Below are 13,659 nucleotides of genomic sequence, written 5' to 3'. Positions count from 1 at the left end.
TAATCATATCAAAGGTTTATGTTATTTATTTTTTTTGGTCCCATAAAAAAAACATTCTGACTGTCATAACGCAGCTGTCAAAATTGTAGCCGCCGTATTAAATGGCACCACATTTGGGCCTAAAAGCATTCTCATAAAAACATCATCATATTAGCTGGAAATTTCCACGATTTGATCTCATTAAGTCAGACCAACGTCTGCTGATCAAGCGTCATAAGAAACAGCCTGCGAGACCGCTGATCAGACGCAACGGTGGGACTAAACCCGGCCAGACGTCATTTTAGAACAAAAACTTGTCACTCAAACCGGCGGCAGGTTCCATGGGAAGCAATTAAGGCTGTAATGTTAGCACATGTCAACTAGCGGAGACCCAGCAATCCGGATCCCCCATTAGGATTTCATCTGTAGTTCGGCTACGCCTCACAACCGAAAATGTAGAAGGAAAGGAAGGAAGATTCTGGGGAAACACTACAACGTAACCCAATCTGCAGTGCGTGCGTTTTACACCATGGATTATAGATTATGGGGGTCTTATCCCGCAGATATTGCAGATGTGCACCCGTTCCAGGCACCCAAAACCCATTGACTACATATAAGATGACGCTACTTAGTATGGGATCCATATATGATTGGACATGATGCCTCATCCAGCAGAATCACATCAATGTGCAATTATCGTAGTGATACTGATACGCAGATGACAGATTTTACACCCTAGTCCTGGGGTAACGTGTCCCATCACATGGCGGCAGCCATGCCTTTCACAGAAGGCGCTGTCCAATATGCTGCTGCAAGAATCTCTCCCATACTTCTCAATCTATGAATAATCAGACTGTAATAATTTTTTTCAAGAATGTTTTTAAACATTGTAGTGGAATTTTTTTTTCCCCAGTGATTTCTGACCTTTTCCTCGCCCGTAACATTCACTGCAACTGCTGACGGAGCGTACGGATACATACCGCCAAACAGGGCTGGACACGGAGGAGGGCTGTGGGTGCGTTATCAGGACACGTTCACACAGAGGTTTTTACATGCTTTGTCAACAGCATATGGGCAGCTCAGTGATTAGAACCGAAAGGTGGCTCAGTGATTAGAACGGAAAGGTGGCTCAGTGGTTAGCACTGTATGGTGGTTAGCACTGTATGGTGGCTCAGTGGTTAGCACTGTATGGTGGCTCAGTGGTTAGCACTGTATGGTGGCTCAGTGGTTAGCACTGTATGGTGGCTCAGTGGTTAGCACTGTATGGTGGCTCAGTGGTTAGCACTCTTGCTTTGCAGCGCTGGGGTCCTGGGTTCAAATCCCACCAAGGACAACAACTGTAAGGAGTTTGTATGTTCCCCTCCATGTTAGAATGGGTTTCCTCCGGGTTCTCTGGCGTCCTTCCAATGTAGATTGTGAGCCCCAATGGGGACAGCGATAATAAAGTCTGTAATGCGCTATGGAACATGATGGCGCTATATAAGAAAAGCATAATAAAATAGTGGTAGCTGAGGCATAAATCCAGGGCTGATTCTTTTGTTTCCGACGCAAATTTAGGATTAATCCACATCTGACTACTCAGCGCCATTTCCAAGCAAAGTCGCATAAAGGAAAAAAATATATTCCGGCAACATGAAAACAGGGGGCGGTTTGTGGGTGCTATTCATGTGGATAAAGTTTGTCCTAAAATCCATGAGTAATAAAATTTGTTTACAAATACTCTTTATTTTTCTCTTAAAGGGGTTATCCACTTTCTATTAATATGTCTAAAATGTGGCATTTAACTGTGCTGCATCCCGGGCCGTGGACGCATCCAGTACATGGAACATAAGCTCCTGCTCGCACAGGTTTCCATCGCTGCCATGCCCTTCATTGGTGCCAAGTGTCCACGTGCAGCCATGCTAGTCGTACATACGGGGACACCCACCCCTCTGACGCTAGCGTATGAGGTCCAGGGACAAAGCGGCTTCGTGATATCGGTCGCACAAGATTTGCCAAAATTGATATGTTTCCGACTTTTGCATTGTGCCAAGTGCTGCAGGAGGTTGGCTGCCATAGAGTGAATTAATATTACTACCATTCTTTAGGGGAGAGGCGACTGGGATTTTTGAAACTGTAGTGTGCGCCATACCACTACAGGCACAATGTAGTCGAGTATACCGCCATATTGTGCACTTGCCGTGCCGGCCGGGCACTTAGAGGTGGGTAGAGAGCTGGGACTGCGGAAGATAGGAGCACCGGCAGCTGGAACATCTCAGCAGGTTTCTCCTGACCTTCACTTTAGCTGACTGAGTTGGCTTTTGTTACATTTCCCAGGACCAGAGGAGCTAGCGGCAGACGGCATTCCCTCACATCCAATTACACTCTCTGCTAGACAAAAGTAGGTCCTTGCCGCATCGGTATTAACACTACTAGGGGCATTATGTACCATCATACCGCCGTAGTGATTCTTAATCAGATTGGGCACTGATGGTTATTACTTGCAGAGAAACCCGACATCCTGCTCCTTCCATCCAGCTACTAAACTATGCTAATGGCAGAAAGCAGCTTAACCCCTCCGCTACCTGCAGAATACTGCAGACTGACTTAGTAATACCGCTATACTCTGCCGTAGGGGCTGGAAACTGAATGGCACCGTTATGCAATGTCATAGTGGTTGCAAAACTGTCATTGTTGCCATTAGTAGTTGCCACCCGGCATCTGTCACCCACGTGGGATATTGGTACATGGCTCTACCTTGGTGTCCAGTGCCGTGCATGACGGTACATGTGATGGATGTGCAGCAAAGAATGACAAATTATTGACCGGAGTTTCTCTGCCATTTTCTAAATGAATGCAGCAGTATCTTCCCATATGATGCTGCAGATCCGCTGCCGGCTCGATCTGTATGCAGCACACTCGGGAAAGCAACGTCTAACACAAATCATTACAAGCCACTTACGGGGACTTTAAAAGGAGAGGTGCTTGCAGGGTCCATGGAGTTGGCCTTGTCGGACGTACTGGTCCCAGAGATACTTCTCCTTCGCGGTGACCTCTCGGCTGGCACCTCTGCGGAGAGAAAAGAACGAGAAGAAAGACAAGACGTGAGAAAAAGACAAGCTGTCAACATTCGGCACCCAGAACAAGAGTGACAACTTCATGACCGGTAATAGCAAGCATCTTTTTGTCTGAGTGTCCGGGGTGAAAAGATAATTGGTCTTTACATTTCACAGTTGGATTCCTCCGAGCAAAGAAAATTAGGAAAAAAAAACCAGCTCTGCAGACGCTGAAAAATACACATCTCTGGGAGCGGAGGAGAATGCACCTTGCTGCGTTTAACAGGTGAATTCCTAACATACAGTTCACTGGAACTTGTGCACAACTTGGAAAATCGAAAAAAGAGCAGAACAAGGAAAGAAATTCCGTATACAAAGCATTCTGCCTTGCCATGACGTTACACACTTGTTAAGAAGATTTTACGCATTAGATAAAACACATAAAAACAAAAGTTACTGCAATGCTCAATGCACAAGACAAACCAAAATGCAAAAAACCCCCCCAAAACAATAAAAACAATACACACAATCGAAAAAGATGTTTGCATGTATCACGATAAGCAATGCATGGAATTAACATGTCATTTAAACTATTCGATTAAGGGTTAAAAAATAGCCTTCGGGACGCTGCACATGCTCAAAAGGAAACAAGAAAAGAAGTCGGCCACATTCTTTAGTACCTTTATCACAAGTGCTACCCATTTCTACGTCAAAGGTTGGGCTGTATCCAACTTCTGAGATGCAACAAAGAATCCCACACATGGAACCGGGTTTATATCTTACGCAGCCCTGTACCGGTCCTCGGGAATGGCAGGAGTGATCGCCGAGCCCGGGCAGCCTGGCATATTCCACTCTTCCGGGGGAATCTGGTGCAGCGACGATGAACAATCCCGGCCTTTTGGCCCAAGGGATCCGTGCTACTTCCAATTCTGAAAGAAGCAGGATCCGATCCGTCTGCTCCCCCTCCCCTGCCAGTGTGCAGAACGCAAGCAGATACAACACAAGACTGCAGCTATTCAATCAATCGCCTGAACTGCACATCCTCATTAGACATCAAGCTATTTACAGATGCTGGAGCGCTCCGGCGTTCATGGGAGAAAGTGTCTGTGCAAACAATAAGCAGAAAGTGCTGCCAGCCTGTGCAGAACGGCTCTCCCCGAAAAGAGAAATGATCGGCTGTCCAGGCAATGACAGGCTCCGAGGAGGTAAATATAAGAAGCCCCGACCCTAACCAATCGATAAATTACAGCAACATGGAAAGCTCAATGTATCGGTGGCACAAAAAGGAACATAAAAACGTACGAGTCTAATAACAACAGAAAACACAACATAAACACAAAAGAAAATACTATGGAAGAGCAAACTGCAACTGAAAACTATTGTTCCTTCTGCACCTGGATATCCAGGACTCCAAAGAGAGGGAAAAGGAAAGGTTCTCAGATATACCCGATACCCAAGAAAAACGGGACCCAAGACTCAAAAAGAGAAATATTGTAGCAGAGATAAAGCAAAGAAAGTCAAAGACGACAAAAGAAAAGAAAAAAAGATTTCATCCAAACACAATCTCCATGGCGTCCTGGATAAAAGCACAATAGTCCAGTTCCCCCCTTTAATGCTCCTCGATAATTGCCTCCTCTGCAAAATTACAGCTCACTCAGCAGCCGGAGAAAGGGATGTTTGTTACGTGAAGGTGCAGCAGTCCCTGGCTCCACTATTACCAGCCTGACGCTCGGGCTCGTCCTCCGGGCTGGATGGTTGCTCTATCTTGCATATCACTGGCAGACTCAATGTTTCTCATTGCTGATTTTTTTTTGTCCTTCGCACTTGTAATATATTCTGAGCTGCCTGCCATGCACAGCTAACAGAAAGTTGTTGCTATGTTGAGCCCAAGCTGCGGTTCCTCCGAGCTGGGGAGAGAAATCTGTACCATGTCAGCTCTTCCAAAATTAGATGTCTTTCTTTCCACCCCAACCGTCCACCACCGGCTCGCTACCATCGCATTATCACCTGCTGCAAAATCAATGCAGCCCTCCTCTGGCTCAATGGCTTCTATTTCATTTCTTGTCATCTGCACTTAGTCCTGGGAAAGAAGGAACTGGCAACCGACAAACACAAAAATGAGCACTAACAAAAGAGGGGTAACGAGAGGGACTGTCCAGCCTAATCAGAGAAGGGTAACGAGTGGGACTGTCCAGTATAATCAAAGAGGGGTAACGAGAGGGACTGTCCTGTCTAATCAGAGAAGGGTAACGAGTGGGACTGTCCAGTATAATCAAAGAGGGGTAAAGAGAGGGACAGTTCAGTCTAATCAAAGAGGGGTAACAAGAGGGACTGTCCAGTCTAATCAGAGAGGGGTAAAGAGAGGGACTGTCCAGTCTAATCAAAGAGGGGTAATGAGAGGGACTGTCCAGTCTAATCAAAGAGGGGTAACGAGAGGGACTGTCCAGTCTAATCAAAGAGGAGTAAGAAGAGCGACTGACCAGTATGGTCAAAGAGGGGTAATGAGAGGGACTGTTCAGTCTAATCATAGAAGGGTAACGAGAGGGACTGTCCAGTCTAACCAAAGAGGGGTAATGAGAGGGACTGTCCAGTCTAATCAGAGAAGGGTAACGAGTGGGACTGTCCAGTATAATCAAAGAGGGGTAACGAGAGGGACTGTCCAGTCTAATAAAAGAGGGGTAACGAGAGGGACTGTCCAGTCTGTGCCGCAGTCCAAGCAGGGCAGGTTAACCTTGTACACAGATCGGGAAATAAAAATACCAAAAATAATACTGAATGGTACCATTATCCAAAGTGACTAATGACTTCAGCAGAACGGAGCATAGTGATAACAGACCAGACTACAAAACTATGTAAGGAATTCATAAACTACAAATAATGAAAACAAATAAATACAAAAAATAAAAAAAAAATAAAAAAATCTGTGAAAGCATCTGCAGCAAAACTACATAAAAAAATCTGCAAAATAATCAAGTGGATAGTGACATGGATTTTAGCTATTCTACAGCAGAACAGAACTTACTGCAGACAGGAAAACATTTACTACTTTACATTTATCTGTACAAAAAGTCTCCAATAAATACGCCACATGGAAATGTAGAGAGACATGGAAAGAGTCACATTGTTACGCATTTAAATGTCCTTTCCCACAAAACCTGGAGAAAAGACTGATCTTGCTACCCTCATCCTCGACGACACAGAAAAACTGCTTGTGTCGGCCATAAAGTCTAATAAGTCCAGGAACACCCCCAATCCACGTGCTCTGTAGCTTGGTGAATGAGTGTTGGATCCTTATTATTAACTTTCTGCCAGCACTATAGGTGCTGGAACCTCTTTCAGTTCCAAGAGTTAGTCCTTTCCTACCTCATACCAAAAGCCTCTCAGTTATGTCTTCATGCAGTATGACAAGACGAGAGAGCAGGAGCAGAGAAAGTCTAAAATTGGCCATCACTTCATGTAACCTGTCTCTTGAGTATCTGCAGCTGGAGGTGGATTAGACCCAACAACAGGCAGTGGGCCAAGGCTTGGAAAAAGCAAAACATCTAGTGCCCGGCACTTTGGACTGATCTATTGATAGTCACATTATCTAACAAATGAAGTTGTTGTCTGACAGTACAGTGACCACTGGACCAGGGCCCGGTTTGCCAAAACTTACCAAAAATCATCCTTGCGATTAGATTTTCATCCTTAATGAGGGATGTAAAGAGGTCCCTATAGGTTTTCACTAGGAGCTCAGAAATCCCTGTGGCTGTTAAAATATTTTTCAGCACATAAATGTGGTCAAATAGTAAATACCTGAGTGTTCAATTGATTTTATAGCGCAACTGTATTTCCCAAAGGACAACATAACAAACGAGGGACTGCACAGAGATTAATTTTGAATCGGAGGAAATTATTCTCACAAAAGGTAAAAAAAAATTTAGATGACAGAGAAAGGAGCTGCTTCTTCTGCCAGTAACAGCACCACCATTTGCCATGGGCCAAGCCTGGTATTGCAGCTTAGACTGTTTCAATTGACGTTGGATGCAATGCAGTGCCGGACACAGCCAAGCAGACAAGAGTGGACCTAGAAGCCTTTTCCTAATCTCCGACAACCCCTTTGACACGCTTGCATACCTGCATGTGAAAGCTTTCTAGCTTGGTGGTCTTTTAATCGATGTGGTGCAATGCTTCCCACCACCGAGCGTGTAACCACCGCTGCCTATAGAGAGCCTTAAATCACGGAAGCAACGACACTAATAGCACAATTTACAGGTTGGAAGAACCACCCCATCATCCGAGACTTCCATCATCTCCTTCTTTACTGCTTTTGGAATCATAGAAGGAAGAGACCAGGATGGATAATTGGATCTTCTTCCTTAGTTATCTGACATGGAAACGTTACTTAAAACAAGGAGATAAATGCATTGTGCCTGAAGGTCGCCAGAGCCAGATCCATTTGAGCAAATCGTGTTTTAGAATTTTTTTTTTTTTTTTACAGAAGGTCAACCCAACATTATGTAACCTTAGAAAACAGGAGCCAAGTAACATGAAGACAAATGACACCAAGGCAGAAAAGGAAAAGCCTCACTGCGCAACAGATCAGCCGGTGATGATGGGGATAGATGTCAGGGAAAAGCGCAGAATCAGGATTTAGCACCAATCTGCTGTTTTTTTTGTTATACTTTGTTGGGTTATTTTTGTTTCCGAGGAGCTTAGTGTATGAAGGGAGTTATGATGATCAGTGATCACCCGACCCGGAGATATAGCAGTGCAGGCTCGTGTATATCGACAAGCTGGAAGGTCGCTCAATATGTCATGTTGCAATATTTATGATCTCTAGAAGATTGCCAGATCAATGTAAAACCATTGTGTATTTCCAAGCTCGCTGCTGTATTACACAGTGTAATCATTACTGGTAAGGGGAAAATGCTCGATCGTTAGCATCTGATGATGGAAGTGACAAGTGGTTACTGACTCATAGCCATGCTATATACTCCATGTCATTCGGCGCGCTATAATATGTTCGAGTCCCCGCGGCTGCATGTCTCGCGGCTGTTCGGCAGCCATAACACATGCAGGGATTCCCTGCTTGTTAGACAATCAATCCCTGCATGTGTTGCGGCTGTCGAACAGCCACGAGACATGCAGCCGCGGGGACACGAACATATTACTTGAAATCGCCGAAGTCTCTCGGCAAGCACCCGAGCATGCTCAGAGAATAGATAATACTTTATCTGAGCACGTTCGCTCATCACTAGTCAATACACGTTAATGGAGCAGACATTGTCGTTGTACTTGTGCCCCAGCATAAATTTTGAATTGGGGTCCTAAAACTTTTAATAAATTTAATCTGTCAGCAGATTTGTGCTATTTAATCTGAGAGCAGCACGAAGTAGGGATAGAAAGGTTGATTCTATGGATGTGCCACTTATTAGGCTGTGTGCTCAATTTTCAATACAATCAGTGTTTTATCAGCAGGAGATTATCACTACAGGACAAGGTGGCACGTGCCAAATAGACTAGCCAATCAGTGTAACCTCCTCCCCACCACTTATTGGCAACTTCCTGTGTACATTGTCAGCAAGCTGCCAATCAGAGGTGTGGGTGGGGTTATACACAGCTCAGCATTCATAGCACTGACACAGCGCTGGAATCCGGCTCCTACATTATGCTGCTCTCAGATTCCATAACAAAAAAACTTCTGACAGATTTCCTTTAAGGGCTCAATCACTCTCTGAAAACCAGAAGTTTTGAGGCTTGTCTCTGTGCTGTTTTGCGTATTGTAGGTGAGATACTTTGTGGCATTTGCACAGTAATGTCTGTCTTTCCTCTGGTGACTCCACCATGCAGCCCATTTTTCTTCAAGTGTCTCCTTATTGTGCATCTTGAAAGAGCCACGCCGCTAGTTTTCAGAGAGTCCAGTATTTCAGCTGATGTTATTTGTGGGTTTTTCTTTGAATCCTGAAAAATTTTCCTGGCATTTCTCACAGGTGAGGATGTTACCCTTAGTAGCCATTCAAACCCATGTGTGCCAACTTCTGTGCATGTTATCAGGCCAAAATCACCAGGGTACGTGAACCTTTGATCAGGCTCATTTGGATGTTTTGGGTTGTGATTATGATTTAAAAAGAGAAAACACAGTAGTTTGACAATAAATGGCTTTACCCAACCACTAACCACGAGTGGAGAAAAAGTTTTGGTGTTATCATTCATATTCTGATGTTATCAGGTGAAAGGTGTTACTAGCATATGGATGTAGCCAGGCCCTGTGCCTTTGAATGTCTAACATCCCCTGGTGTGCTAGCCAATTGGTAATTTATCCCAAATCAGTTCCCACAATCCCTCTCACCTGATCCTCCATTCAGTCCTATATATTCAGATGCTTCTTAGGGGGGCACGTGTGCGGGGTTAGGCACATGTCTCCCTGCAGCAAAAGTATTGTGAAGATGCAGTTATTACAACGGCAGTTAGTCACAGCAGGAGTCAGGACCCCACACTATGTACCTGTCTCTTTTGGGCATGTCTGCTGAGTAAGCACCTGTTATTACTTGGATCTAGCTTTTCTATTCACCCTCCTACTCCTTCACCATGTTTACATATGGCCTCACAGTGTTTTCTCTTTTAATCCTCACTCTCCTTCGCTATCCCCAAACCCCAGCACCCTCTAACCAAATAATCATCTCCCCTTCCCTCTTTCCTCCCCACCTGACCTCCTCTACTGAACTGCTCCTCAACCTCAAACCTGTCCGAAAGAAACATAAAACAAGCTGCCCACTCTCTTTCTCCCATCTGCTCTCCCTTCACTCTGCTGGCGACATATCTCCCAATCCTGGACCCCCACAGCTCATACCCCCCATTACTACCCCTTCCTACCGCTCCCTATCTAATAAGAACTACCGCAATCTTTCCAACTTAAAACCTGTGTCATTGACACCCAACCCCCTGCTCCCTCTCTCGGGAGCACTTTGGAATGCCCGCTCCATCTGCAATAAGCTCCATGTGATTCATGACCTCTTTCTCTCTCACAATCTTGCCTTCCTCAACCTCACAGAAACCTGGCTGACACCGCCTCCCCTGCTGCACTGTGTTACGGCAGCCTCCACTTCACCCACACTCCACGCCCTGGCAATAGACATGGTGGAGGAGTGAGTCTTCTCCTTTCTTCCAACTGCACCTTTAACCCAATCCCACCTCTTCCCTCCCTTATCCTCCCCTCTTTTGAAGTCCACATCTACTCTCCCTCCAACCTCCAAGTGGCTGTCATATAAAGACCTCCAGGCCCAAACACTTCCTTCATTGACCAATTCTCTACCTGGCTTCTTCATTTACTTTCAACTGACAGCCCCACTGTCATCATGGGTGACTTCAACATCCCCACTGATACCCTTCAGTCAGCAGCCTCCAAACTCCTGTCCCTTACTTCATCCCTTGGACTTACTCAGTGGTCCTTCTCAGCCACCCACACAGATGGACACACATTAGACCTGGTCTTCACCCGCCTCTACTCTCTTTCTAACTTCACCACCTCCCCTCTCCCTCTATTTTACCACCATCTACTCACTTTCTCATTCCTGTCCTCTTCACCTGTCACCCATATCCAGTAACACGCGCACCCCTGCAGAAACCTTGCACACCTAGACACCCACACACTCTCTGACTCTATTCTACCACTGGCACCCATATCCTCACTCCACGACACAGACAGTGCCACTGCTTTCCACAATGCCACTCTTGCATCAGCAATTGACGCAGGTGCCCCTCTCATTCATGGCAGAATGCGACGTATCAACAGACAACCCTGGCACAATAACACCACTAAAAAGCTCCGGCAAGTGTCCAGGATTGCAGAGCGGCGCTGGAAGAAAACAAATTCGCAAGACGACTTCACAGCATTCAAACAGGCAACACTCGCTTTCAAATCTGCCCTCACCTCTGCTAAACAGGCCTACTTCACAACCCTCGTATCTTCCCTATCTTACAACCCCAAACAGTTACTCAAAACTTTTAACTCCCTCCTCCGCCCACCACTGCCCCTTCCAACCTCCCTCATCTCTGCCGAGGACTTTGCCACACACTTCAAAAATAAGATTGACCAAACAAGGCAAGTCTTAATCATTCACCCACCACAACCACTTTGTAACTTTGTATACTAGACCAATGACCAAACCCCATAACCTCCCTCTCCAACATCACTGAAGGGGAGCTTAATTGTCTCTTCTCCAAATCGCACCTCACAACCTGTGCACTTGACCCCATTCCATCCCACCTCCTCCCCAACCTCACCACCACACTTATCCCATCCCTAACCCACCTCTTCAACCTATCACTAATGTCCGGTACCTTACCTTCTGCTTTCAAACATGCCTATCCTTAAAAAGCCAACCCTCGACCCAACCGTTATGTCCAGCTATCGCCCAATATCGTTGCTCCCGTTCGCTTCCAAACTCCTGGAGCAGCAAGTCCACGCTGAACTTTCCTCCCACCTATCATCTAACTTGCTCTTTGACAATCTACAATCTGGTTTCCGCTCCCATCACTCCACTGAGACAGCCCTGAGCAAAATTACTAACGACTTACTTACAGCCAAATCAAATGGACAATACTCTATACTCCTGCTTCTAGACCTGTCCTCTGCATTCGACACAGTTGACCACTGCCTCCTACTACAGATCCTCTCCTCCTTCGGCATCAAAGACCTCGCCCTATCCTGGATCTCCTCATACCTTTCCAACCGCTCATTCAGCGTCTCCCACTCCCACACTACCTCCTCATCCCACCCTCTCTCTGTTGAAGTCCCCCAAGGCTCTGTTTTAGGACCCCTACTCTTCTCAATCTATACACTTGGTCTGGGGCAACTCAAAGTCCCACGGATTCCAGTATCACCTTTATGCTGATGACACTCAGATCTACCTCTCTGGCCCAGACGTCACCTCTCTGCTGTCCTGAATCCCAGAGTGTCTATCAGCCATATCCGCCTTCTCCTCTCGCTTCCTCAAGCTCAATGTGGACAAATCTGAACCCATCATCTTTCCTCCATCTCACAGATCTTCTTTACCCGACCTAGCTATAACAATTAATGACATCACGCTTTCCCCAGTACCAGAAAAGTCCGCTGCCTCGGAGTAACCTTTGACTCTGCCCTGTCCTTCAAACCGCACATCAAGCTCTTTCTACCGCCTGTCGCCTCCAGCTCAAAAATATTTCCAGAATCCGTCCTTTCCTCAACCCTCAATCTACTAAAATGCTTGTGCATGCCCTCATCATCTCCCGCCTCGACTACTGCAACATCCTTTTCTGTGGTCTCCCTGCTAACACCCTCGCACCTCTCCAGTCCATCCTTAACTCTGCTGCCCCACTAATTCATCTCTCTCCTCGCTACTCCTCCGCTTCTCCCCTCTGCAAATCTCTTCACTGGCTCCCATTCCCTCAGCGTATCCAGTTCAAATTACTAATACTGACCTACAAGGCCATCTATAACCTGTCTCCTCCATATATCTCTGCACTAATCTTCCGATATCTTCCCTCTCGTAATCTCTGGTCCTCCCAAGACCACCTCCTCTCCTCCACACTTATTCGCTCCTCATCCAACTGCCTCCAAGACTTCTCCCGAATTGCCCCTGTCCTCTGGAATTCTTTGCCCCAACAAGTCCGACTATCAACCACATTTGGATCCTTCAGACGGAACCTGAAAACCCACCTCTTCAAGAAAGCCTACAGCCTGCAATGATCCCCGCTACCTCCTTCTCTCTCACCACTACCAGAGATATCACCTCAACCAACACCGGAACTGCTGCAACCCCCCAACCTACTGTCTCCTTCCCCACCATCCTGTAGCATGTAAGCCCGAAAGGGCAGGGTCCTCACCCCTCTATATCAGTCTGTCATTGTTAGTTTGTTTACTGTAAGTGATATCTGTAATTTGTATGTAACCCCTTCTCATGTACAGCACCATGGAATCAATGGTGCTATATAAATAAATAATAAATAACAATATTCTCTGAGAAAAGGCCAAGAAAGCAAAAATTCTACTGGGATATGTAAACTTTTGAGCACAACTGTATTTTATATGATTGGATGGATGAAAACGAAGAAAGATGATATGAGAAGATGTAACAATGTATTGATTTAATTCCCCCACTTTCATTCAGGCTACATCTACACAACAGTGTCCACAAAAAAGGATCAGTGAAAATTGGATCCCAGACCGAAGGCTTCCGAGAGCATTCATTTATTTCCCCCACTCCCGTAGATTTGAATGGATGAGATCGATTCACAAAAGCATCGATCCTTCTACGTCTCGCTCCTTCTCCGTCCCACCATCACCTGTTGTTGCAGAGTTGGTAGCCCCCCATAAGCATTAGATAGTCATTGGTCCAGGCCAAAACTGGAGGGTCCGGACAACTTTTCTTTGCCTTAGCGATTCTGGGATCCTGCGCACACATCACTGTCAGGTCTCGTCCGTTGTGGAATTTTCTGGCAGACTAAGGCCTGTTTCACACATCAGTTTTTTTAAATCCGTCAAAATCCGCCGTTGTGCAAAAAAAACAGATCCGCCATTTTGCTTGGCGGATCCGTTTTTTTCCCCATTGAGTTGCATTACTGGCGGATGTTGACGGATGGCCATCCGTTCGATACTTTTTTTGCGGATCCGCCAAAATTTTGG

At 45.9% G+C, this 13,659-nt stretch overlaps 1 protein-coding gene across 6 annotated transcripts in view; it reads right to left on the bottom strand.

Moving 5' to 3' along the window:
- Positions 1-13,659, bottom strand: part of RASAL2 (RAS protein activator like 2) — a 284,068-nt gene that overhangs the window by 73,085 nt on the left and 197,324 nt on the right. For 5 of the 6 annotated variants that reach the window (XM_073571305.1, XM_073571302.1, XM_073571304.1 and 2 more), the window contains one exon: positions 2,921-3,027. In XM_073571305.1, coding sequence (XP_073427406.1) covers positions 2,921-3,027 — 107 coding nt within the window. Of the gene's footprint in view, positions 1-2,920; positions 3,028-3,694; positions 3,792-13,659 lie in introns of those variants that run through there. The other variant, XM_073571306.1, reaches the window with a different exon arrangement.

Source organism: Dendrobates tinctorius, unplaced genomic scaffold (genome assembly GCF_039654945.1).
Source record: "Dendrobates tinctorius isolate UK_male_01 unplaced genomic scaffold, ASM3965494v1 ptg000029l, whole genome shotgun sequence".
In the NCBI taxonomy this organism is placed as follows: Eukaryota; Metazoa; Chordata; class Amphibia; order Anura; family Dendrobatidae; genus Dendrobates; species Dendrobates tinctorius.
The sequence above is the reverse complement of the archived record's forward strand: the minus strand, read 5'-3'. Positions and strand labels throughout refer to the sequence as shown.